The sequence below is a fragment of the Pygocentrus nattereri genome, chromosome 19 (genome assembly GCF_015220715.1).
Source record: "Pygocentrus nattereri isolate fPygNat1 chromosome 19, fPygNat1.pri, whole genome shotgun sequence".
Taxonomy (NCBI): Eukaryota; Metazoa; Chordata; class Actinopteri; order Characiformes; family Serrasalmidae; genus Pygocentrus; species Pygocentrus nattereri.
Window position 1 is genome coordinate 38,315,611 of NC_051229.1, and position 27,943 is coordinate 38,343,553.

The 27,943-nt window shown below is 38.9% G+C and overlaps 1 protein-coding gene across 1 annotated transcript; it reads left to right on the forward strand.

Moving 5' to 3' along the window:
- LOC108443089 (serine protease 16) lies at positions 1 to 26,433 on the forward strand. The gene is made up of 15 exons (XM_037530915.1): positions 1 to 114; positions 2,427 to 2,497; positions 2,585 to 2,656; positions 3,803 to 3,912; positions 6,855 to 7,018; positions 10,764 to 10,863; positions 12,601 to 12,724; positions 12,807 to 12,930; positions 14,644 to 14,721; positions 15,726 to 15,773; positions 17,262 to 17,537; positions 19,459 to 19,594; positions 20,714 to 20,893; positions 25,068 to 25,219; positions 26,083 to 26,433. Exons 1-15 carry the CDS (start codon positions 1 to 3, stop codon positions 26,140 to 26,142), a joined length of 1,809 nt encoding a protein of 602 aa, XP_037386812.1. The 3' UTR covers positions 26,143 to 26,433.
- Positions 26,434 to 27,943: the final 1,510 nt, after the last annotated feature.

The following is a 27,943-nucleotide window of genomic DNA, read 5'->3' on the forward strand; positions in this document are numbered from 1 at the left end:
ATGGATGTGGTCGGAGGTTTACTGCGGCCTGAAGGAGATGACACTGCCAGGATATCGTGGAAACTTCGTCAGATCATTGTCTCAGGCCAGGACACCTTCTCGGCCATTGAAAAGGTTAGCTTACTGCATCATCATGTGGCACAGCAACTAACATACAGTCACACTAGACATTTACAGTTTGTGTCACTTTGTGAAAAGGGTGTGATAGAGTCTGGACTGGAAACTGGCAAAAAAAAGAAAAAAATGCAGCTAGCTTGCTATCTTGCTAACCATAAATAGTCCTGACACAGGAGAAAACAAAATCAAAATCATTTCAATTTTATTTTAATATAATCGTGTTCAGTTATCACGAGGCGTGTTGTACACTGATGTGAAGTGTGAATGGCGATAGTGAGGTGAAAGTGTGCAGCTGCAGTTAGCCAGGGAGCTAACATACAAGTTAGCAAGTTGGCTAGCTCACCATCTGTAAACAATGCAACCACAAAAGTAGGCAGATTTTATCAGACAGTAAACTACTCGTCACAGCACAGTGATCTGTAGGGTTAACATGTAGCTCACTGGTGACAGTGGAGTGAACTTTAGCTGCAGTTAGCCACAGAGCTAACGTCTCATCTAAGACCTTGTCTAAAAAAAAGGTAAAACCACAGAAGTTAAGGTAATAATGCATAGTTTATTATTTTCGTCTGACTGCGTCTCTCTGTTAGTTTAACTGTGGTCATTGTGGAAGAACAGTTTAAAGGTTTGTGCTGAAGCACTGGTTAAATTAGCATTAACTCTGTTTAGTATCTTCAGCGCTGCTATATGAAGAAGATTAGAAATGAGCAGATCAGAGGGACGGTGAAGGTGGAGCAGTTTGGAGATAAAGCCAGAGAGGCCAGGTTGAGATGGTTTGGACATGTGTTGAGGAGGAATAGTGGATATACTGGGCAAAGAATGTTGGAGATGGAGCTGCCGGGTAGAAGGAGAAGAGGTAGACCTCAGAGAAGGTTTATGGATGTAGTGAAGGTGGACATGGAGATGGTTGGTGTGAAAGTAGAGGAGGCAGTGGATAGGGCAAGATGGAGGCAGATGATCCGCTGTGGAGAAGGTCATTCCGGAGCTCTCACCACTTTCCCAATCTCTGATTTCAGTTTGTCTGTACTGTTTTAAAGGGACCATATCACGGAAAACAGAACTGTCTTCACTATTTTTTTGTTTTAAATAAAGCAGAGGTATATCAGAATCAGAATACTTTATTGATCCCAGAGGGAAATTGAATATAAACATTTGTAAAGGATCTAACTGTTCACTCCCCGCTCTGTGTGTGGAGAAGTTAAGCTGCAGAAACCTCTCATTTCCAAAAAACTGTTGTGATGTCACAAAAACATTAATTTGCGTAATGTTTTACGTCTGTTTGCTTGTTCAGCCTATTGCATTTTAGCTCCACCCACTCATGCTGACATTTTTCAGACTATCAAATAGGAAACAAATCAGAACAAAGCTCATTTACATATATCAGTCTTAAAGGCACAGTGAAAAGACAGCCTGTTTGACTCTAAGGAATAAAGAGAGGTTGTAAATGGTCATGTGGAATAAATAAATTATGTTTTAAGCCACGTATCTCAGGGAAAAACTAAAATACTGTAAGAATCTAAGATATGGGTCTTTTCAAATAACAGCAAAATACAATTCCTCTAAAATGTATTCATGTCTGAAGTGTTGTTTATGTTTATAGAAAACTCAGTGTGTGTTTTCCTCTGACAGGAGTGGATCTGATCACTGCCTGTGATATACGTCTCTGCACGCAGGACGCCTGGTTTCAAGTGAAGGTATGAAGAACTTTACTGCACTGTCCTGCATCTCTGACATATCATCATACTTGTGTACACCAACTGGCCACTTCATTAAGTCCACCTCCTTGTTTCTACACTCATAGTCTATTTTAGCAGCTCTACTGACTGTATAGGAGCATTTATATTTGGTCATATAAATACTAAACCAAAAACATCCGGTCAGCAGCATCCTGTGATCACTGATGAAGGACCGGAGCAGGAATGTCAAACTCACCCACTAAAGCGGCGTACCATTGAGCGGTCTTACTAAGCACATATCATCAGCTGGTAGTCTGTTAGCTGTTGCTGAGCCATTGTGTACTTTTTCTTTGGTATTTCCTAATCGTGATTAACTGTTTCTTCAAAAAAACATTCCAGTCAACATTAAATGGAAAAAAAAAACCTCCAAAGCCTTTTTCAAATTGTCTTTATAACCTCTGGGAGTGCATTGCACAAGAATTTGACTACAAGGGGGCGCATGTGAGCCATTCTGTATATGTGAAAGGCAAAGCAACCCAAAGCGACCCACAATTATTCATAGTTGTTTACGTTTGGATAAACGTTTATTCAAATTTATAACATCTACATCAGAAATTAGCCTCATGTTATGTTTAGGAGCTAGACATCGGCTTGGCAGCAGATGTTGGAACTTTGCGGCGTCTTCCGAAAGTGATCGGCAGTCAAAGGCGAGGGTCGTTACTTGCCGTCTAAAATGAGTAAATAAAGGAATACAGCTCTCTGACTTTTCCTCTTGTTGTTTTTTTTGCTGTCAGCTTGGTGAATGAATTGGCTCTGACTGCGAGAAAAATGTACGCGGATGAAGCCAAGAGTTGTGGCCTGGTCAGGTGTGTTACTCCTACAGACTCCTATCAGACAATAGGTAATAAGTCGAGTGATGTCATCGGTGTGACTTAGTTGAAATAGTTTTTTTTGTTATGCAGTAACACCAGTGACACGACTCCTGGGGAACTTTCATTATATATTTAATAATATTTATTTGCCGTTTGTTTTCTTCTCTCTGCCTTTACACGTGACTGTGAGGACGAGCTCTTCTGTGGTGCTTGGAATTCTATATGATTGATTTAAAAACCAATATTGCTAAGTTTAGGCTCAAGAAGGTGTAACTGTTAGAAAAACGTAGTGTTTTATTTTAAAATGTAAACAAATTGTAAAAACAGAGCAGTGGAGACTCCAGCAGGTCAAGACCTGACAGGGAAGACTAATCACCAAATGCTTGACTGTACAAATAAGTTTTTAGCCTAGACCTAAAGACTGAGGCTGTGTCTGATTCCCGAACATTAGCAGGAAGATTATTCCAGAGCTGGGGGGCTCTGTATGAGAAGCTCCGCCCCCTGATGGAGCTTTATTGGTTCTAGGTACCAGTAGTGAGCAGCGCCTTGTGATCTAAGTAGGCGTGATGGTTCATAGTGGGAGAGAAGGTCACTCAGGTACTGAGGGGCGAGTCCGTTTAGAGCTTTATAGGTCAGTAATAGAATTTTATAATCAGTGTGAAATTTAACTGGTAACCAGTGCAGGGCTGATAAAACTGGGCTGACCTGGTCAAACTTTCTGGTTCTTGTGAGACTCTGGCTGCAGCGTTCTGGACCAGCTGAAGCTTGTTGAGGCTTTTGCTGGGACGTCCAGACAGCAGGACATTACAGTGTCCAGCCTTGAATTAATAAAAGCTGATAGCAGAGCTGATAAAATGGACAGTGAGTGTAAAAAAGGTGGTCAGGTCCTGTGGTGTGAATTATGGCTGAGCAGCTGAAATTCAGCTTTGCCTGGTGTTTGTGAGTGAATCATATGTAATGTGTAACATGAACCACAGCGTCAGTGTCGTATGGTTATTTGAGCAGCCTGGTTTTATGTTATCAATACTGGCTGATTCGACTGTTTAAGGAAGCTAATGCAGATGTGCACAGAGAAAGCTGACCATAAATAGCACTGATTCAGACACGGTTTAACTCGGGAACACGTCTTTTGTCAACCAGAAACGAAGACGGAGCATCTAAATCTGTGTTCAGCAGTAAGTATCTGTCAGTAATCATGGCGCTGAGTCGGTGGCTGATGATGATCCTGCTTATCGACTTCACCTCTTCAGGTAAGACTGATTATTTGCTTAATTTAAAAACAAAGACTTGCTTAGAACTTTACTTTAAAATGCATACTTTAATATTAATATCGTGTAAATATATTCCATGTCCATATATTAATGTTTTAATTGCCAAGTTTGAAGCAATAGTCCAACATTTTTGCCCACAAATATGCCTAGCGTTCTGATTTTTAGAAATACTTCAGTGTATGCTTGATCTAAAGTATAAAAGTACTTGAGTATCAAAATTTAAAGTACTGTGAGTTATCTAACTAATTACATTAATATGGGTAATAGTTGGTTAGTGTAGTGGGTAACACCTCTGCCTTCTACACTGTAGACTGGGGTTCAGTCCCCCACCTGGGTAAACACCCTACACTATACCAATAAGAGTCCTTGGGCAAGACTCCTAACACCACCTTCGCCTACTTGTGTAAAATGATCACATTGTAAGTTGCTCTGGATAAGAGCGTCAGCTAAATGCCATAAATGTAAATGTAATTCATGTTAGGTAAGTTAGCTGTTCCTACAGGCCTCCTCAGAGAAAATATGAAACAAAACAGTCGAACTGCAGTAATTCACATTACTTTTACTTTTTATATTTAAGTACATTCGAAAGTGCTTTAGTAGAAATACTAAAAGAACATTTCTACTTTTATACATTGTATTTTACCAGGACTCATTTTTACTGAGTATCTTTTACTGAGCTGAAGAAGTTGTGGGCTGAGACGCAATAAAATGGTACCAATCAAGTAAACAGATTAAATGAGTCTAAATGGGTTTTGTTGTTTAATCAGTTTGCACCATAAGATGGAGGTAAGCGTAATGTTGGAGCATATTATGTCACTGCAAAAGCGATGATTCACAGTTTAAACTCAGATCTTATACCTTATTAATGCCTGATAGAAGCCTAAAGGTGAGTGCTTTATTTAAGGAGCCTCCAACTGGCCTAGGATTAATGAAGTCCGTGAATTAGCTTTAAGTTAAAAGGGTAGCAGGGTAATTAAGCCGATAGGCCAGCATTAGTGAAGTAATCATAAATGATGTTTATAGGTCAAAATGAATATAATCAATAGGTTAGTATTAATGAAGTTTATAGATTAGCATTAATAAAATGAATAGATCTCATTGATATCATTGAAGCCAGTAGGTTAGCATTAGTGAAGTTAGCATTAATGGCATTTATAAGTTAGCTTAGCATTAATATAGTTAGCATTGTAGCATTAATACTATTAATAAGTCCGTCTACAATGCCAACTTGTTGAAAAACAAATTAGCATTATTAATGCTATGTAGTAATTAGAAAAACATAACTTATTAAAAAGTAATTAAGAAATGATTAAAAATATTTAAAAATAATGTTAATAAGTTACCATTAATAAGGTGAATAAAATATCATAAATATATACTGGAAAAAAGGTTGCCTAAAGGTTATTTAGATTTATTTGCCTCAATTGTGTAGATTGGCTCCATTTGAATGAAATATGTTACACTAACATAATTACTATGTGTAATTATCTTACATAATTGAAGCTGATAAACGTTTCATTTGTGTAGAGCTGAGGCACACATTCAAAATATGTACATTCATCAAATTCTTTCAGTTACCATCAGTAATGAACACGGAATACAATTAAAATACAAACAGACTACAAACTAAACACTCAATTTTTATTAAATATATTTTAGTGAAACAGAAATGTGGTAATGGGCAGATATGGACGGCGTATCGCAGAGCTCTAATAGAAACAGTAAGCAAAGTTTATTCATATAGAGCTTTTTACAGCAGGTGTTGTCACAAAGCAGCTTTACAGAACAATCAGCATTACAGAAAGAAAAGAAATGAAAATCCCCCCATGAGCGTCGCCAGTGAGAGCAGGAGGAAGAAACCTTCAGAGGAACCAAGACTCAGAAGGGGAACCCATCCTCCTCTGGTCGACACCGGATAGCAAACATTGTTAGTATAAAGTATTATAGTACCAAGTGGGAAAAACAGGTGGGGCAGTGGTTAATCAGATTAGTTTATGATTAGCAGCGGCAGCAGCAGCATCTGAGGGTGAAGACTGCACAGCGTTGTACAGCAAGAAGCTCAATGGTGGTCAAGCTGGTCCAGAAGGCCGGTTAGTGGCACAGCATCAGACGCACAGGATGGGCAGCTGATCAAAGAAAGGAAAGAGAAACAGACAGTCAGTTCTGTAAAGAGTGACTGATCACAGATTACAGTGTTAACAGAGCAGCAGTGGGAAGACTAGTTACAAAAGGTTCAACTACACAAGTAAGTTTTTAGCCTAGACCTAAAGACTGAGGCTGAGTCTGAGTCCCGAACATTAAGAGGAAGATTATTCCAGAGCTGGGGGGCTTTGTATGAGAAGGCCTGATGTAACTTTATTAATTCTAGGCACTAATAGTAAGCCAGCACCTTGTGATCTAAGTAGGCGTGATGGTTCATAGTGGGAGAGAAGTTCACGCAGGTACTGAGGGGCGAGTACGTTTAGAGCTTTATAGGTCAGTAATAGGATTTTATAATCAATGTGAAATGTAACTAATAAGAAATAAAACGGTGTAGTGTCAGGATGTGTTGAGTTTTAATAAACATAAGTGCAGATGTGCTGCATAAAGCATTAAAAAAAAGTGAAGCCTTTGACAGAAACAGACTCCGCGTCTCACTGGACACTTTCAACACACCAAGCGTTTCTCCTCAAAGCAAGCCTGTTTGGGATCATATATCACTGACAGTCCGTCGGCACAGTGGCCCCTTCTGTTGATATAAGCACTCTTTCCCAGTGTCATCTTTATTTCAGTACAGGTAGTGAGTTTCACTGCTCATTTCTGTTTTAGTGATAGTGTTAGTCAACTGTAATAAACATAGACCGGGGTGCACAGACATTTGCACATGACTATATATATACATGCCAATCATGACATTTCAAAGATTAATCTGCACTTTTCAGGGCGTGTGCTGTGGAAGATTAAAGCGCGTGTGCGTGAGGCACAGGAGCAGAAGGCCCAGGGGCAGGCGGCGATGCACGGAGTCAGCGCAATGCAGCTGCTCGAGGGCCTCATACAGCAACCACTGCAGCATTTTAACCGCAAAAATACCAAAACCTTCTCTCAGGTAGGAGATCTCAAACACAGCAGGACGCTTTGGCTACGTTCACACTGCAGGCAAAAGCGGCCCAAATCTGATTTTCTCACCAAAGCTGGTTTTTGTTTGGCTTTGTCTTTAAATGTGATCTGTATGTGGCATCAGTCTGAACAGATCAGCTCCTAAACTGACCCGGATGCTCAAAAGATCAATGCTCATCCAGAGGTAAACAATCATGACTGCCAACGAACGCCAGTCGCTCCCAGAGGTTCAGCTTCATCTTCACCAGCATCTCAGGAGCCATCATGACGCTTCACTGACTGACAGCTGGGCTCATCACCCAGACTGTGTTTGAGCCGTAAAAAGGGCACAGTCACTACTTTGGTTTGTGTCCTCGGATTCTTTAAACTTTGATTTCAGAATTAGGCCATTCTTTTCAAAATCTCTTTGATTTCTGACGAGTTTGGACGAGTTTCTTCTAATATTCTGTTGACAAATGTCAAGCTGGACTGACGTAAAAGTCACTATTCAGACAGAGTCGCATTGCCGCAGATACGTATCGGATTTCAGTACCACATATGAAAGCATCTCAGTTCGGAAATGAAAATGTCTGATTCAGTGTGTTTATCTGTTCACACTGACACACAGACACACATCTGTGTCACACATGAAGAAGAAGATCAGATTTGGGCCACTTTTCCCTGCTGTGTGATCAAAGCCTTTAATTGGTCAACAGCGTTCATCCGCAACTCAGCTTCTTAATTCTCTTTTAACTGGTGTTTATGTGGAGCTTCTAGGGTGATATGGTGATTATTTTTTAATAAGGTGTGGCTACAAGTTATTATATTGAGGTCAAAAATTTGTATAGTGAGGCCACAATTTAATATATAGATTCCACAACTTAATATATTCAGGTCACAAATTCTTATATTTATATATTAAATAGGCCACAAGTTAATATGCTCCACAAATTTGGTATATTGAGGCCACAGGTTAATATATTAAGGTCACAAATTAATATGTTACACGTTAATATATTGAGGCCACAAGTTAATATATTGAGACCACAAATTAATATATTGAGGCCACAAGTTAATATGTTCCACAAATGAGTATATTGAGGCCACAAGTTAATATATTGAGACCACAAATTAATATATTGAGGCCACAAGTTAATATGTTCCACAAATTCGTATATTGAGGCCACAAGTTAGTATATTAAGGTCACAAATGAATATGTTACAAAAATTAGTATATTGAGGCCACACATTAATACATTGAGGTCACAAATTCATATATTGAGGCCACAAGTTAATATGTTCTACAAATTAGTATATTGAGGCCATAAATTACTATACTGAGGCCATGAGTTATGAGCGACTAAACTAGCGGCCTCAGTGTATGAATTTGTAGCATTAATGTAATAATTTGTGGCCACATCTTATTAAAAATACTCTTCAAAGGCAGACTTGGTCACCTTAGGGGCTTTATAGTTTATCTGCATTTCTGTGGTGAAATCTGCCGCCCCTCTTCTTCCCTCCAGTTTAAAACATTGTATATTTAGAACATATTCTGTGTGTTATCGTTTATACAGACATTCCACTGAATTAGTTCAAACTGCCGAAATAAAAAACATATTTAAAAAATTAATACAGTATTGAGACTTTAGATATTTATAAAGATTATCTGCTGGTCTATTTAAACCCAAGGCACTAATAGAGATAGTAAGAAGCTAAATATATGTAAAATCAACATTTATAGCAAGGGTCTTTATATAATAAAGTTCAATGAGGTCCAGTTAGAGAAAATATCCCCAAGAGAAAGTCTGGAACATCATAATGTCTAACTTGCATCATGATTCAGTGCTATATACTGTTTACTGGAGTAGCCTGGTAGGTATATAAACATCTTATACAGTCAACAACTGAATATCAGATCAAATAAAGTATAATTCATGATATTTCAATAATATTTATTGTCAGTTTTCTCTTTTCAGAGCCGCCATGTAAAATAACTTCCCTCTGGCTTACTTTCTTTTCTGACTGCTATTTCTCGCCTCGTCCCTCCCCTGTGTGTGCGTCACTCATTCGACTCCAGAGCCGGTTTATGAGGAGCCTGGCTGCTTCCTATTTCCCCTGTTATATCAAAAATAGGACTGCTATTCAACAGAGGGCGTCCGTGATTGAGTCCTCAATGAATGGGAGTGAATGGAGCTCAATGGCTAAAAACGAACAGTTAAAATAGTTTCTAATCACTCGCCCAGAACTTTCCTTACATTTTAGAAAGTAGGAGGATGTATTTCACTAAAGCAGCAGAGAAAACTCACCTGTATGTTTCCTTTATTCTACAGCAAACGGGTTTCGGGCAACAGGACGCTAGCTTTACTGCGAGAGCGCGATGATTGATGGGCGAGCGGAGCAGCTAATTGGCTGTTTGCGTCATGGACGTACTGTTTTAAACTCCTAACTCGAGTTTAAAAGCTCTTAAAAATATAACAGCAGTGTTAAAATGTTTTATGCTGTTCTGTGTTCGGAAAAAGTTTTATATTCAAAACAATTAAGCATTTATAAACTTTGATTTTACTCAAATGCTCCATCTTAACCCATTCATTTTGGACTCCCCCGGGAGCGCCCTCTAGTGTTTGAGAAACCCTGAAGACATTACAAAGTGGAAATTCTCCTCTCTACTAGTTCTCTGTTGAGTGTCAGTGCTCGTTGTAATACACATATCTGACTGGTTGAGTAGCGTCATGTGTGATATTTACAACGCATGTGTTCTGTGAGTCTCCCGGGCTGCTAAACCGGTACCGTTTAGAAAATCTACGCAGATTAAAACAGGACCAACCCGTCGAAATGAAATAATTCTCCATAGTTTATCTGTTATAGGTACAGGTCCTCATAGGACAGCGCCTGGGTCTGGACTCAGACCGCAGTCCGCCTATTAGTGGCTTCTGATTTATTGGGTATTTTCTACTGGGAGGTGTCTGTCCCAAACCCTAACCTTTAAATTTACATTTCTGATAATAAAACAGTTTTTTTCCATTGTTTTTAATATCTTTTCATTTCTTTAACAGTGACGGTGAAAGATTAAGATTTATAATGAGTTTAATTTTGAAATTTGAAAAATAAAAAAGGCTGTTGAACATTTTCATGTCACTACCAAACTACACAGAGTTTTAGTCAGTGGGCAGAGCCTTATTTTAGAGCAGGCAGTGAGGCTGCATCCCTGTCCCTCATGGCCACACGGTGAACAGTATGAAGCCTGAAAATCACTGTGGAACATTAAGGATTGTCACTAGCGAAACTAAGATTTTCTGTAGTTAAATATTTTTAGTGTTTTAATGAAAAATATGATGATTTTATGTGTGCACAGATGTTCACAGCTGTGTTTATTAGTCCTGTACTAGCTGCATTATTCAGCTCTGCTCAACCTGCACTAAAATTGTCACTTCCGAAACATTTGGTAAAGTTTGGATAGTGTTGTGATTGTTTTGGTGGTGACAGAACGGAGTGCTCACTTATGCGTTTTAATAAAATGAACATGATTAAGGTATAGATCCTACAGAAAAAGAAAGTCCCAAATGTCTTTGAACCAGTTCAGTAGAATCATCTGTATATCTAAGCACTGTAACTGCAATTCCTGTGTTTGTGCATCTTCTCATTGTCACAAAAATAAAAAAACAGCACATATATCACACAAGAGTTTATAATCACAGCTGTTCAGATAAAAGACACCCACCAGACTTCTACTGTCCTCCTCTTCCTTTATGTCCCAGAGATTCTTTGTGAATGAAGCACACTGGAAACGTCCTCATGGACCAGTGTTCCTCTACATCGGAGGAGAAGGTCTTCTCTCGAAATTCAGCGTGCTGGCTGGTATTCATTCTCTTTCTACTCAGTACAATGATCAGAGCCGTGTGACTGTGTGGGATTATCTAGTCAAATTGGGCCTTGGGGTATTCTATTGTCTCACATCTGTACAGCGTGCATTACATTTTGGGGGCATCTGTGCTTTAATGGAGATATCTGTATGTTATAAATGTACACCAAACTGTATGTGGCCTGCAGTTTCTGTTTTAGACCATAAAACAATAAGTTCATCAAAAGAACAGTGAGCTTCAGAGCCGCAGAGAGCCGTACGTATTGACATTGAACCTGCTCCCCATCTCTAAACCCTAAAACCTACATCAGAACCCTTAACTCTAAACCCTAATCCAGAGCCCTACGCTCTAAACTAACACCCTGAACCAGAAACCTAACCCAAAACTAGCAAATGATGGTTTGGGAGTTTGGGTTTAGCTTGGTAGTTTTAGTGTGGTTTGCGTTGATGTGAGTTTGTGAGTTGTCATATGGTTTGGAAGTTCTTGGTATGGTTTTGTTGTCCTTGGTGTGGTATGATCGTTTTTTGTTATTTAGTGGTTATTGGTATGGTTTGGTAGTTTTGTTGTGGTTTGGCAGTTTTGTTGTAGTTTGTTAGTATGTGTTATGGTTTGGTTGTCCTTGGTATGGTTTGGTAATTTCCGTATTGTTTGGTAGTTTTGCTATGTTTGGTAGTTCCTGATTTTGTTTGGTTGGTAGTTCTTGGTGTGGTTTGACAGTTCCTGGTGTTGTTTAGTTGGTAGTTATTGGTATGATTTAGTAGTTCCTGGTAGTTATTGGACCTTGAGGGAGAAGCGGCTTAAAAAATGTGTGTGTGTGGGGGGGGGGGGTAGTTATTGGTATGATTTAGTAGTTCCTGGTCTTGTTTGGTTGGTAGTTGTTGGTATGATTCGGTAGTTCCTGGTGTTGTTTGGTTGGAGTTTTTGATATGATTCGGTAGTTCCTGGTGTTGTTTGGTTGGAGTTTTTGATATGATTCGGTAGTTCCTGGTGTTGTTTGGTTGGAGTTTTTGATATGATTCGGTAGTTCCTGGTGTTGTTTGGTTGGTAGTTCTTGGTATGATTCAGTAGTTCCTGGTGTTGTTTGGTTGGTAGTTCTTGGTATGATTCGGTAGTTCCTGGTGTTGTTTGGTTGGTAGTTCTTGGTGTTGTTTTGTTGGTAGTTCTCAGTGTAGTTTGGTAGTTTCTGGTGTTGTTTGGTTGGTAGTTCCTGGCATTGTTTGGTTGGTAGTTCCTGGTGTTGTTTTGTTGGTAGTTCCTGGTGTTGTTTTGTTGGTAGTTCTTAGTGTAGTTTGGTAGTTCCTGGTGTTGTTTTGCTGGTAGTTCTTGGTGTAGTTTGGTAGTTCCTGGTGTTGTTTGGTTGGTAGTTCTTAATGTTCTTTTTAGTGTGGTTGTTTACCAGCCAGTATTACTGATAAATGTTTACTAAATTGCTGGAATTGCATGTGAACACTTTTGAAAACAATAAATATAAGTGCACTTTGCTCTATACTGTATTGTAATTCATTACAAAATATATGTTACGTATATAAAAAATCAACTGACAAACTACATTAGCGTAGCTAAAAACAATAGTAGCTGCATGAGGTCTGAATTATGTCTGTACATCAGTCCATATTTATAGATAACAGTGTGTCATTCAGCCACTTAAATGCTGGATAGAAAAGTAAACTTCAGACACCAAACTTCAGTCTTGGCCCCACCTGAGTGTAACTCAGATTCTGATGTTTCTCAGGTCACCATGTATCCATGGCAGGGGAGCACGGGGCTCTGCTGGTGGCTCTGGAGCACCGTTTCTATGGCCAGAGCATCATCAGCCTGGGGACCCAGGACCTTCAGCATCTCTCTAGCCAGGAGGCGTGAGTGCACACCCAACAAACACTGTTCCTCAGGCGTCTCCTGATCCCAGTCTGAACTGTGTCTCTTCACATTCTCACTCAGACTCGCTGATCTGGCTGCTTTCCGCCAGCACATCAGCCAGAAGTACAACCTCACCTGCAGGAACGTCTGGATCAGTTTCGGAGGTTCATATGCTGGAGCGCTCTCTGCATGGTTCAGGGGAAAGGTGTGCAGGTCTCTTTATTTTGTGCTCTTCTCAAAAAAAGGGGGGTTCTTTTGGTTCCCTAAAGAACCTTTCAAAGGATATTTTTAAGAACTATTGTAAATGAGATGTGCAACCATTTTTCAAGTTTAAAGAACTTCCACATAATACGTCTGGTCGCCTGCCTTTAAGACCCCTTAAAGGTCCCATATCATGGAAAGCCACTTTTCTCCTAACTTAACTTAAAATAAAAGTGTTTCATTTAGTATGTGAACATTAATAAAGTTAAAAATGTATCATTAACTCCTGGACCGTACAGTCTATACATGTAAGCTAAACTGCAAAAACAGATTTTTTTTTTTGTGGTGTCACAAATACCAACAGATTAATACACGTCCGCCTATTTAGTCTACAGGAGTTTAGTCTATTTAGTCTACTCTCTAAAGGAGTATTTCTTTGTAAATGTAGCATGGCAGCCAATCAGAACACAGCTGATTTACATATAGCAATCTTAAACGCACAGAAACAAACTTTTTAATGCTTTGTTTTGGCTTGTAAACCCAAACAAATGCTATATCTTTCCATCAATGTTGCTAGATAAATAAGATTTTAGATCCATTTAAGGTGTTGCCTAGAATCGTAAATCCAAGCCTAGAACCATTTAGGAACTTTTATTGTGAAAAGAGCGACTGCTTTTTCAGTAAAACACCAAAAAATAGGAATAGGAAAGGATTCTCTCCAGTGCAGTGACTGAAATGTGCTCATTAACATAATGTAAATGACACCACACTGACTGCTCACTAATGGCTTTCATTCACTGTGAACTGGTCTGTAATGGTTTTCATTCTCAGCCATGAGCCCAAGATTGGTTCTGAACATTAGAGGCCCTAAACAATCAATCCCTTTCATTTTATGTGAAAGCATGAAGAGGAATTATTTTATTAAATTTAATTTAAGTAATTTAATAAATGCCAACACAATTAAACAATAACTAATCATATGAAATAAATTCTAAAGAAGTTTTCTAAAGAATAGACTTCAGTATTAAATGCAAATATATATATATATATAAAGCAAAACTACACAGGAAACATTTCAGCTATTAAAAGGAACAAATACAACAATGAACTTTTACAGCACGATGTATATTTATTGGGCCAATTTAAAATATTTGCATATGTACTAAAAATACATTTCAGAAATGTCATATATATATATATATATATATATATATATATATATATAGGTATAAACAATAAAACATATACTTATCGTTATTGTCGGATCAAAACCTCGTATCTCCAAAATTGTAACTTTACAGGAGAAGGTAAAACCATACTCCACTTTTAATGTAAGTCAATGGAACCAGAAGTTTTTGCAAGTAATTTTAGGTCATTTCTTTTGGTCCATTCGTCATGGAATGTACACACAGTATAAAGGACTGTGGGTATTTTCAAATTATGTCAAAAACTGAAAAACTACAACATGGAGATGCGAGGTTTTGTTCCAACAGCAGGGATATATTTTTGTGTGCTAATATGCTCCCATTTCTGAGGGTCCTTTAGGCTCCAGCGATGAATCAAAGCCAGTGTTTAGGGACTCATTATCATGGTATAGCTATGCTAATTGATGTTAGCTGCTACCCTTTCATGCACTGTTAGCAGCATTAGCATTTCTATGAGCTGTGCTACTGCATTGGTGTAGCTGTTTGTCACTGATGTTGTGCTTATGTTGCAGTTTCCACACCTTGTTTATGGTGCAGTGGCGTCCTCCGCCCCAGTCCAGGCCAAACTGGATTTCTCTGCTTATAACTTGGTAGGATTACAGTAAACATGTGACCATCCATCTGCTGATATTGAGGGTCTGTGAGTTGGCAACTTTCTGGTCTCAATGTACTGCATCGTTTGTTTTATGTACAAAACAGTGCCTAAATGCGATATATGTGGGCTAAATGCGCCTTGTTGCAACCGCAGTATACCCCCACAATGTCTCTGAACTTAACATTCCATTGGCTATTAGGCACTGTGGAATTCTCACGCAACTTTTGTTGCTTGAAACCAGCATGAGACTAAATTGCAGTTGGGTTGCTTAATGTAAAGCATCCAGCAACTCATGTGAAACTCAGTCACAACAGTTGCAAGCTTCATAAAACAAGTTCCATGAAACCATCCATCAAAATGGCAATAGCACACTATGAGATCAGACTGAACGACATACTTTCAAACCATCAGTTTCACCAGATCAGCGGATAAAATTAAGCAGAATTTAGTTTATTGGTCATCACTGAACTTTTAGTTTCTGTCTCAGACTTCCCATGTGTTACACCACCCCTTTTAGACCCTCCTCCTCACAAGTGAATGGCCAACTTCACAGAAAAACTCATTTTTCTGAGTGTAAACACCAAAGTTTCAAGATGTACCTTTCACTCCGCCAGTCCATACAGTCCATATACGTAAACTATGCTCATTTTGAATACGTTGTGTGATGTCACCAACATATTTACATACATCCACCTATTTAGCCTCCAGAAGTTTAGCCCCGCCCCTCACATTGAAGTTATGAGGAGTGTTTCACCTCAGACTGATTGTTGAACAAACAGCCTGTTTAATTCCAAAGAGAGAGAGAGCAACGAATTAGAGCTCAAACAAGAAAACTGTACAATATTGGCCCTTTAAGAAAATCGAAATTAAGTTCAGGTGCACATTTCAGTCGCATTAAGGCGCGTTTTGTGCTGCATCTGCGCTCACGGCTGTTTAACCCTCTGATTAACACACCATTATCACAGTGGCAGCAGCTGACCATCTAATTCCTGTTTGCAGATAGTTGGACGCAGTCTTGGGGATGAGAATGTGGGCGGATCTGAAAGGGTAAGAACATTCCAGATTGTACACCGGATGTCTAGAAGTATCTAGACACCTTCACTTCTGGCATTTATTCCAATATTTTTAGATAAATGAGTTGTTATTGTGGTTTTGTCATACTGGTCCAAACGTTATGACATAACTACATGATTAATAGTGTAGTTACTTTATTGCATTTCCATTGAATTTCTATTCTGTATGAATAGATTTCGTTCTGCATTTCTCACTGTTTTGGTTTCAATGTAGACAAACAACAGAAACGTGGTGGAAGAATTGAACAAGACTGTAACACAGTACAGTAAATTTAAAGGTTCACAAATGGTCACTTTCCACTCCGTTATATTACGATGGAGGTCCTTAATAGCGTCCCTCTCAAGAAACATACCACAGACCTCATTGGCCAAAGCCAAAAAGTATTCCTAGGTGCAAGAAAATCTATTATCAAGCAAAATATTCAACACTCTCAGAAATAAAGAAGTAACAGGAGTTTTTTGGGCTGGGAACAGTTCTCTTTTGCTCATCTTCAGCCAGTTAGTGAATTTATTCGTTAATTAAGGGCCGTTATAAATGATGTTGGTCTTTATGAGACAGAGTGTTCTGGGGGGCTCTGACGTTCACAAAATTCAGTATGACCACCAGGTGGCGACCTTGACTTCTAAATTCATGATGACTGAATGCACAGACTAATATTAAGAGAGCTGTATTAATCCCACAAAGGGAACATTTCACCTCCTCATCCATGCAGTGAAACACTATATACACACTAGTGGGCAGTGAGCACACTTGTCCACAGCGGTGGGCAGCCCTATCCGCAGCACCCAGGGAGCAGACACCTCAGTCAGGTTCTGTCGGCTCTGGGGATCAAGCCGACGACCTTCTGGTCACAATCTGGTCTGTCAAAAATATGAACTTTTCACCTTGAGAAACTCATTTAAGGTTCACAATCAGACCATAAAACCACTGTTGGAGCTTTGAGGGAACATTTACAATGTTTGTACCTTGAAAAATGAAAAAAAACTTACCTGAACAACAAAAAAAAAAAATTCAGATTTAATTTTGAAAGATACCAAAGTGTTAAAATAACAGAATATATATCTGAAAGTGTATGTTGTCGAAGGAGAGGTACCAGGACTAGTTCGTATTTTTATTTAGTGATTGTAAATAAGTTTGATTTGTAAGTTTGAAAGATTTTTTAAATGAATTTGGTGGTTGTTCCGCTGATATATTTTATATTTTAGGAGGGAAAATTGATGATCCTGTTAAAAATGAATTTGTGTTGTTATGTAAGCGATGAAACCATTAAAAATACATTCCAGTTGATACAAAAAAATCATTCAGTATCCTTCATAATATTCTTTTAATTTTATTTTACTAGTTTTCAGATCTATAACTTGTAAAATTTTCATTTTGAATTTACTTTATTTTGTCACTAACCCTTCTACTGTCATTATATTTCATTATATTTTATAATATTTCTTATAATGAAACATTCAGTGCCTCAAGGCTGTTCGGGAGTCCTTCACGTCGCTGGAAGCTGCTCTGCTAGGGGGCAATGAGACTCGGGTGGGGAAGGACTTCTGCTGCTGTGAAACACCAAAGAGCCCCGAGGACCAGGCGGAGCTCCTGCAGAACGTGGCTGACATCTTCATGGGAACCGTCCAGTACAATGAGGAGGTCGGACCGCTGACCATCACCCGCCTCTGTGACATTATGACCGAAGCTCAGTCAGAGGGAGAGGAGGCCTATCACAGACTGGTCAAACTCGCAGAGGTACAGGCTTTAATAATAAACCTTATATTAAAGGGGAATCCCACCAGTTTTACAAATGTATATAATTATTATAATGATATTAATCTGAGAAGTCGTTCAGAGTGGTTTGCTGTGAAACGTTCTGTTCTAGAGAAACTTACTGAGTCAGACCTGTTCATAGTGGTGGTGATAGGAACCAGACGTCCACCTCTAAAAGCTCCCTCACAGAAAGTTCCTACATGGAATGGTTATGACTTCACTGCCTGACGTCTGAGACACTGTTTTATGATAGATTTGGCCTTAAAATCCATTCATGGTGGAGGGATACATCATATGCAGGGCGCTGTGAGGCAAAATAGTCCCCAAAGAAAACTTATTATTCCAGATTTTCCACTATTTTCCATCATCAACATCCCATATAAACTCAGAAGACTCATGTAGGTTCACTGGTGGTTCTGGATAGTAAAATGTCTATGTCTGTGTTGTAGTCATGGTGACCCCTGGTTCCCATCACCACCACTGTAAAGACATCTGAACCATTTCACACCAAACCGCTCTGAATCTCTCTGAACCACTACTGAATTACCTAGAATCTTTGAAAAACTGGTGGGATTCCCTGTTGAAAGCTCTCCCGTGTAAATATAGCTTTGTCAGTTGAAAAGCATGCTCAGTTGGGTTGATCCAGTAATGCTGATAGATGTTGCCATGTAATGTAATCAACTGGGACACAAACACCTGTTAATTAAATCTGTAACTGAGGAGTTTGTTGAGCCAAGGAACAGTTCTGTATTGCTCATCTTCAGCTGTTTAGAAGGTTATTCGTTAATTAAGGGCTGTTATAAATGACCGCCTTTATGAGGCAGAGTATGTGTTCTGGGGGGGGGGGCTTGCAAAATTCAGTATGACCACCAGGTGGCGACCTTGACTCATGAATTAATGATGGCTGAACGCACACACTTCTTATTTTCTGTCAAAACACCCTGGAAGTATTTCAGTGAGAGAAAATAATTGAAGTTATACAGTCATGTACCCTGATCAATTTACATGTTTTGTTGCAAGAAAATAAGCTAAAATATTCTAAATACACAGGGAAACAGCAAAATATGGCATTTCCTGCACATTTTAGTGCACAGCGTCTGTACAAATGACAAAATATGATTTTGCATAATCTTATATTTAGTTTTTCCTCAATAGATTAATTTCAGTTTCATTATTTAATTAAGCAGTAATTGTGCATTACAACGTGCAGATGTGTGTTCTCTTATTTTCACTATCAATAAGACAATCCACTTTCATAAGGAAGGATAAAGTCAGGAGTTTGCAAAACTGAAGATAAAAAACTGATTACAAGCTCCAGAGAAAATGTGGCTCCTAACAACCACCTGGAAGATCTGGTAGACACCAAGACTGCCCCCATCAGATAAACAGCACTGAAAGCTTTCATCTCTGAGAGAGAGGAGAAGATCAAGCTGCTTCAGATCTGAAAACATCCACAGGTGTTTCTGTCCATCCTTCCACTGTGAGAAGAGCACTCAGTGCTGTGGGTCTGAAAGGATGTGTAGCTGATCAAGAAGAACCTCACTGAGAAAAGGAGACGGACACATCAAACAAAGAAGCTGGATGATGGACTGACCACCCCAGAGTCCAGACCTCAGCACCACTGAATGGGTTTGATTACTTCAGAAAATCAACAACCAGCTTCTAAGACTGAACTTTGGAGGACTGTCTGCAGATTCTTTGAGGAGCTGAGGTGAAGTGAGGCTCCTGAAAAGAGTGGAAGCTGGAATGAAGGTGAAGCGAGACTCACTGAGATTAGATTTAGTTGTTGAGGCCTTCATACGATTTACAGTTAAATATGGAAGTGAAGTAAATAAAGGTGATAAAGTGGCAGCTCCATGTAGATCCTCACACTTTCCTAACACCTGTATGATCACGTCTGTAGACCTATCGCTCTATGGAAAAGGAGTCGTGTCTGGAAGTTTCTTGGGTGAAGACCCTCCAATGGTTGAATAAGACCACCGATGAGAGCTTCGGGTACAGACAGTGGTTCTACCAGACCTGCACTGAGTTTGGCTTCTGTGAGTGCTTTTGAACTTTTGTCCATCGCTGTTCAAAAGAATGCTTTCAATAATAAAACCCAGTTTGGGTTCACATAAACGTATAGAACTCGACAGGTTTCACATCATCAGTCTAAATAAACGTAAGTCAATGTTAAATGTGTCCCGAATGATAAACAGAGCTGTGGAAGGTTCTACAGTGACTGTAGATCATCGAGATTGTTCAGGTACAGAGCATTACTCATCATTTTACTTCTTCTTCACACTATTCTTGAAATATTTATTAAAACATCTAAAATATTTTTGTGAATACTTTGTAATTTTTAAAAATAACATTAAATAAGTTATCATTAAATATAAAATAAAATAAATTGTAAAAATGACAAGAAATCCACAATTTCTGAGCAGTAGTGTACAATAACATGTTGAGCCTGAAGCTTAATATGTCTTATTTATATTAACACTTTTTATTCAGTATCTACTACAAATTATTCAATAAATACTATGAATTATTAAATAGCATCTATAATTTATTTAGTATCTACTATGAATTTTTCAGAATCTACTAGGAATTATTCAGTATCTATTATGAATTATTCAATAACGTCTATAAATTATTCAGTAACTACTATAACTTATTCAGTAACTGCTATTAATTATTCAATACATTCTAAAAATTATTCAGTATCTATTATGAATTATTTAATATCTACTATGAATTATTCCATAGCTTCTATAAATTACTCAGTATCTACTATGAATTATTCAATAACTTATATAAATGATTCAGTAACTACTATAAATTATTCAGTAACAGCTATTAATGATTTAATTATTATTATTATTATTATTCAACTTCTATAAATTAATTATCTATTATACGTTTTCATGTCTGCTATAAAATTATTTAGTATCCACTATGAATTATTCATTAACTGCTCTAACTCATTCAGTATCTGTAATTAAATATTTAATATCTGCTATGATTTATCCAGTATCTACAATAAATTAGTCAGTCCATGCTACAAATTATATAGTGTCTACTTTGAATTATTCATGAACTACTATGACTTATTCAGTATATGTTGAATGTATGAGAACATATTTCATATTGCGCTGTTTTGTGTTATTCTGAAACAGATCAGACATGTGAAGATTCTAGCTGCCCATTCTCCCGCATGATGACGCTGCAGAGTCAGACTCAGTTGTGCTCCCTGCTGTTCAACATCCCCCAGTACACCCTGTCCGCCAATATTGACTTCACCAACCAGTACTACGGAGGAGACCAGCCACAAACCCACCGAGTCCTCTACGTCAACGGTGAGAATCCATGAGAATCCATCTGTTCTACAGTTTCTCATTAGACTGAATGAATAACCGACTCTAAATGTAGGTATTGTGATATAAACCGAGTCTGTTCTACAGTTTCTCATTAGGCTGAATGAATAACCGACTCTAAATGTAGGTATTGTGATATAAACCGAGTCCGTTCTACAGTTTCTCATTAGACTGAATGAATAACCGACTCTAAATGTAGGTATTGTGATATAAACCGAGTCCGTTCTACAGTTTCTCATTAGACTGAATGAATAACCGACTCTAAATGTAGGTATTGTGATATAAACCGAGTCCGTTCTACAGTTTCTCATTAGACTGAATGAATAACCGACTCTAAATGTAGGTATTGTGATATAAACCGAGTCTGTTCTACAGTTTCTCATTAGGCTGAATGAATAACCGACTCTAAATGTAGGTATTGTGATATAAACCGAGTCTGTTCTACAGTTTCTCATTAGACTGAATGAATAACCGACTCTAAATGTAGGTATTGTGATATAAACCGAGTCCGTTCTACAGTTTCTCATTAGGCTGAATGAATAACCGACTCTAAATGTAGGTATTGTGATATAAACCGAGTCCGTTCTACAGTTTCTCATTAGACTGAATGAATAACCGACTCTAAATGTAGGTATTGTGATATAAACCGAGTCCGTTCTACAGTTTCTCATTAGACTGAATGAATAACCGGCTCTAAATGTAGGTATTGTGATATAAACCGAGTCCGTTCTACAGTTTCTCATTAGGCTGAATGAATAACCGACTCTAAATGTAGGTATTGTGATATAAACCGAGTCCGTTCTACAGTTTCTCATTAGACTGAATGAATAACCGACTCTAAATGTAGGTATTGTGATATAAACCGAGTCCGTTCTACAGTTTCTCATTAGACTGAATGAATAACCGACTCTAAATGTAGGTATTGTGATATAAACCGAGTCTGTTCTACAGTTTCTCATTAGGCTGAATGAATAACCGACTCTAAATGTAGGTATTGTGATATAAACCGAGTCCGTTCTACAGTTTCTCATTAGGCTGAATGAATAACCGACTCTAAATGTAGGTATTGTGATATAAACCGAGTCCGTTCTACAGTTTCTCATTAGACTGAATGAATAACCGACTCTAAATGTAGGTATTGTGATATAAACCGAGTCCGTTCTACAGTTTCTCATTAGACTGAATGAATAACCGGCTCTAAATGTAGGTATTGTGATATAAACCGAGTCCGTTCTACAGTTTCTCATTAGGCTGAATGAATAACCGACTCTAAATGTAGGTATTGTGATATAAACCGAGTCCGTTCTACAGTTTCTCATTAGACTGAATGAATAACCGGCTCTAAATGTAGGTATTGTGATATAAACCGAGTCCGTTCTACAGTTTCTCATTAGACTGAATGAATAACCGACTCTAAATGTAGGTATTGTGATATAAACCGAGTCCGTTCTACAGTTTCTCATTAGACTGAATGAATAACCGGCTCTAAATGTAGGTATTGTGATATAAACCGAGTCCGTTCTACAGTTTCTCATTAGACTGAATGAATAACCGACTCTAAATGTAGGTATTGTGATATAAACCGAGTCCGTTCTACAGTTTCTCATTAGACTGAATGAATAACCGGCTCTAAATGTAGGTATTGTGATATAAACCGAGTCTGTTCTACAGTTTCTCATTAGACTGAATGAATAACCGACTCTAAATGTAGGTATTGTGATATAAACCGAGTCTGTTCTACAGTTTCTCATTAGACTGAATGAATAACCGACTCTAAATGTAGGTATTGTGATATAAACCGAGTCCGTTCTACAGTTTCTCATTAGACTGAATGAATAACCGACTCTAAATGCAGGTATTGTGATATAAACTGAGTCTGTTCTACAGTTTCTCATTAGGCTGAATGAATAACTGACTCTAAATGTAGGTATTGTGATATAAACCGAGTCCGTTCTACAGTTTCTCATTAGACTGAATGAATAACCGACTCTAAATGTAGGTATTGTGATATAAACCGAGTCCGTTCTACAGTTTCTCATTAGGCTGAATGAATAACCGACTCTAAATGTAGGTATTGTGATATAAACCGAGTCCGTTCTACAGTTTCTCATTAGACTGAATGAATAACCGACTCTAAATGTAGGTATTGTGATATAAACCGAGTCTGTTCTACAGTTTCTCATTAGACTGAATGAATAACCGGCTCTAAATGTAGGTATTGTGATATAAACCGAGTCCGTTCTACAGTTTCTCATTAGGCTGAATGAATAACCGACTCTAAATGTAGGTATTGTGATATAAACCGAGTCCGTTCTACAGTTTCTCATTAGACTGAATGAATAACCGACTCTAAATGTAGGTATTGTGATATAAACCGAGTCCGTTCTACAGTTTCTCATTAGGCTGAATGAATAACCGGCTCTAAATGTAGGTATTGTGATATAAACCGAGTCCGTTCTACAGTTTCTCATTAGGCTGAATGAATAACCGGCTCTAAATGTAGGTATTGTGATATAAACCGAGTCCGTTCTACAGTTTCTCATTAGACTGAATGAATAACCGACTCTAAATGTAGCTATTGTGATATAAACCGAGTCCGTTCTACAGTTTCTCATTAGGCTGAATGAATAACCGGCTCTAAATGTAGGTATTGTGATATAAACCGAGTCCGTTCTACAGTTTCTCATTAGACTGAATGAATAACCGACTCTAAATGTAGGTATTGTGATATAAACCGAGTCCGTTCTACAGTTTCTCATTAGGCTGAATGAATAACCGGCTCTAAATGTAGGTATTGTGATATAAACTGAGTCCGTTCTACAGTTTCTCATTAGACTGAATGAATAACCGAGTCTAAATGTAGGTATTGTGATATAAACCGAGTCTGTTCTACAGTTTCTCATTAGACTGAATGAATAACCGTCTCTAAATGTAGGTATTGTGATATAAACCGAGTCCGTTCTACAGTTTCTCATTAGGCTGAATGAAAAACCAGCTCTAAATGTAGGTATTGTGATATAAACCGAGTCCGTTCTACAGTTTCTCATTAGGCTGAATGAATAACCGGCTCTAAATGTAGGTATTGTGATATAAACCGAGTCCGTTCTACAGTTTCTCATTAGACTGAATGAATAACCGACTCTAAATGTAGGTATTGTGATATAAACCGAGTCTGTTCTACAGTTTCTCATTAGGCTGAATGAATAACCGGCTCTAAATGTAGGTATTGTGATATAAACTGAGTCCGTTCTACAGTTTCTCATTAGACTGAATGAATAACCGAGTCTAAATGTAGGTATTGTGATATAAACCGAGTCTGTTCTACAATTTCTCATTAGACTGAATGAATAACCGGCTCTAAATGTAGGTATTGTGATATAAACCGAGTCTGTTCTACAGTTTCTCATTAGACTGAATGAATAACCGACTCTAAATGTAGGTATTGAGATATAAACCGAGTCCGTTCTACAGTTTCTCATTAGACTGAATGAATAACCGACTCTAAATGTAGGTATTGTGATATAAACCGAGTCCGTTCTACAGTTTCTCATTAGGCTGAATGAATAACCGACTCTAAATGTAGGTATTGTGATATAAACCGAGTCCGTTCTACAATTTCTCATTAGACTGAATGAATAACCGGCTCTAAATGTAGGTATTGTGATATAAACCGAGTCCGTTCTACAGTTTCTCATTAGGCTGAATGAATAACCGACTCTAAATGTAGGTATTGTGATATAAACCGAGTCCGTTCTACAGTTTCTCATTAGACAGAATGAATAACCGACTCTAAATGTAGGTATTGTGATATAAACCGAGTCCGTTCTACAGTTTCTCATTAGACTGAATGAATAACCGGCTCTAAATGTAGGTATTGTGATATAAACCGAGTCCGTTCTACAGTTTCTCATTAGGCTGAATGAATAACCGACTCTAAATGTAGGTATTGTGATATAAACCGAGTCCGTTCTACAGTTTCTCATTAGGCTGAATGAATAACCGGCTCTAAATGTAGGTATTGTGATATAAACCGAGTCCGTTCTACAGTTTCTCATTAGGCTGAATGAATAACCGACTCTAAATGTAGGTATTGTGATATAAACTGAGTCCGTTCTACAGTTTCAGTACTACTGACTGACTTTTTGCCTTGTTTTAGGCGACATTGACCCATGGATGCCACTGAGCGTCGTGCGTAACGGTACCGGTGAGGACAAACAGAGAGCTGTGCTCATTCAAGGCTCCGCCCACTGCGCCGACATGAACTCATTACGGCCCTCAGACAGAACCTCACTGAAACAGGCCAGAGAGGTGAGAGAGAGAGAGAGACAAACAGAGAGAACAGAGAGATAAATACAAGGAGATAGGGAAGGAGAGAAAGAAAACAGTGCAAGGACACAGGATAGGAGAGAGAGTGAACGGGGGAGAAGGCGTGGAGAGATGGAAAGAGATAAAGAGATAGAGACAGAGAGAAAAAGAAAGTTGGAGAGAGAGTAAGAATGAGGGAAGTGTAAGAGTGCGAGAGAGCAGCGAAGGAAGGGAGAGAGAGATACTTATATGGATTGTGTGGGGATCAGTGATGGAGTGTGGAGGAATAAAGATGGATTAAAGTAATACTGCACTTCACAAACCACTCAAACCATCCACTCCACTCTCTCTCACTCCCTCCTTTCTTCTCTCACTCCCTCATTCTCTCTCTCTCTCTATCTCTCTCCCTCATTCCTTCTCTTTCTCTCTCTCTCTCACTCCCTCATTCTCTCTCTTTCTCACTCCCTCATTCCTTATCTCTCTCTCTTTCACTCCCTCATTCCTTCTCTCTCTCTACCCCTTTCTTTCTCTTCCTCTCTCTCTCTCCCTCTCCCTCCCTCTCTCTCTCTCTCTCTCTCTCTCTCTCTTTCTCTCTTTCACTCCCTCATTCCTTCTCTCTCTCTACCCCTTTCTTTCTCTTCCTCTCTCTCTCCCTCTCCCTCTCTCTCTCTCTCTCTCTCTCTCTCTCTCTTTCACTCCCTCATTCCTTCTCTCTCTCTACCCCTTTCTTTCTCTTCCTCTCTCTCTCTCCCTCTCCCTCTCTCTCTCTCTCTCTCTCTCTCTCTTTCTCTCTCTTTCTCCCCCCATGCTTCCACACAAACATAAACAAACACTCTCTTCTGTTTTCCTTTGCTTTTTCTGTGCAGGTTATTGAGGGACGTGTGTCTGCGTGGCTAAAGAGTGCAGCGCTGGAGTACAGGGATTAACCAATCAGAATTAGCGGCAACTGATCACATGACCAGAGTGGACCAACATGCTTGGCCTTTAAAGTCGTGTGTCGCTCTGTGGCTGCCGTGTTGCCCGTATCAGGAGCTCCGAGTGTAAGCTGGTTTTCTCTGTCAGCTGTCACGTCCTTCAGTGAACAGAACTGATGAACCCATGAATTATGAGCTGTTTAAGGTATATCCCAGGGTTCCAGGCACATGATTTTTCTGTTGTGGCCTAGGCTGCGATCCTTGTACAGTTTCCCCTGAACTCCTGGTCCCACTTAAACTGTAGAAGCAGAAGGCTACTAAATTTGTGCTTTCCTGACATAGTTATCTCATACACGACCCCTCTCACTATTATGGAGAGTCTCTCAAAACATATAAAGCAAAAAGCCCACCGGCTCCTCACGTCAGGGTGGGTAAAGGATCCCGTTGTGTTGCATGAAGAGGGGAAAAACTCTCATCATAGCAGGAAAACAACATCAGCTAAATAACACAAATGTGAACAATGCAGGCCTTTAGAGAAGAGATGAACAGTCGTCCGGCTGTCTGCAGCTCCGTTAGGGGGACAACTGTTCATCTCTCGGACGTTTGAACAGATAAACATAAGCGTTAAATATCAGACCGAATGTTGTGGCTTGGATATCGACGTCATATTTCGACAGACGTGATTCTGTAAGTTTGCTAGTGCAGTTAGTTCAGAGTTCAGCTCCAGTCCTGAACCCCCTGCCCTGTGTAACTGTGCCTTCCTGGTTAAAATACCTGATATTATTAGCTAATGAATCCCTTCATGAGCTGAACGAGGCGTGAACATCAGAGAGAAACACTGAACTATACAGTGCAGATACAAGTTAGCAGATATAACTAAGCTGTCCAACACTAGGGGGCGCTACATTGCCATTTTAACTGTATTATTTAGACCGCTGATGTTAAATGTAGGGATAAAACACATCCCGTTATATATTCTCTTTTAAACCTAAACCACATCTGCACAGCTCCATCAGTAAAGCAGCTGTCTTCTGATTGGTCCGTGGTTTGTTTACATTTTGAGTTGACACAGACTCTGTGTTACCAGTGTAGACATCCTGAAGACTTTGTAATGCAATACCAGAGAACATCTAAAGAGGAGAATTACCACACTGTAATGTCTTTCAGCTTTCTGAAACACTAGAGGGCGCTCCTGAGAGAGTCCAAAATTAATGGGTTAACATGGATCATTTGAGCAAAATCGTAGTTTAGCATTAATATACATTAATTTCTTGAATACAGAACAGTATCAAACATTTTAACTCCGCTGTTATATTTTTAAAAACTTTTAAACTCGAGTTATAGGAATTTAAAACGGCGTCTCATGAACAGCCAATGAGCTGCTCCACTCGCCAACCAATCAGAGCTGTAGAATAAAGGAAACATACAGGTGAGATTACCAGGTTTTTTATTAAATGAAATACATGCTTCTACTTTTTAAAACTAAAGGAAAGTTCTGGGCGAGTGATTAGAGACTACACTCACCAGCCACTTTATTAGGTACACCTTGCTAGTAAAAGGTTGGACCCCCTTTTTCCTTCAGAACTGCTTTAATTCTTTGTGTCAGACTTTCAACAAGGTGTTGGAAACAAGGTGTTCCTCAGAGATTCTGGTTGGTTATTTGAGTTCCTGCTGTCTTTCTATCATCTGGAACCAGTCTGCCCGTTCTCCTCTGACCTCTCACATCAACAAGGCGTTTTCGTCCACACAACTGACCGCTCACTGGATATTTCCTCTTTTTCGGACCGTTCTCTGTGAACCCTAGAGATGGTTG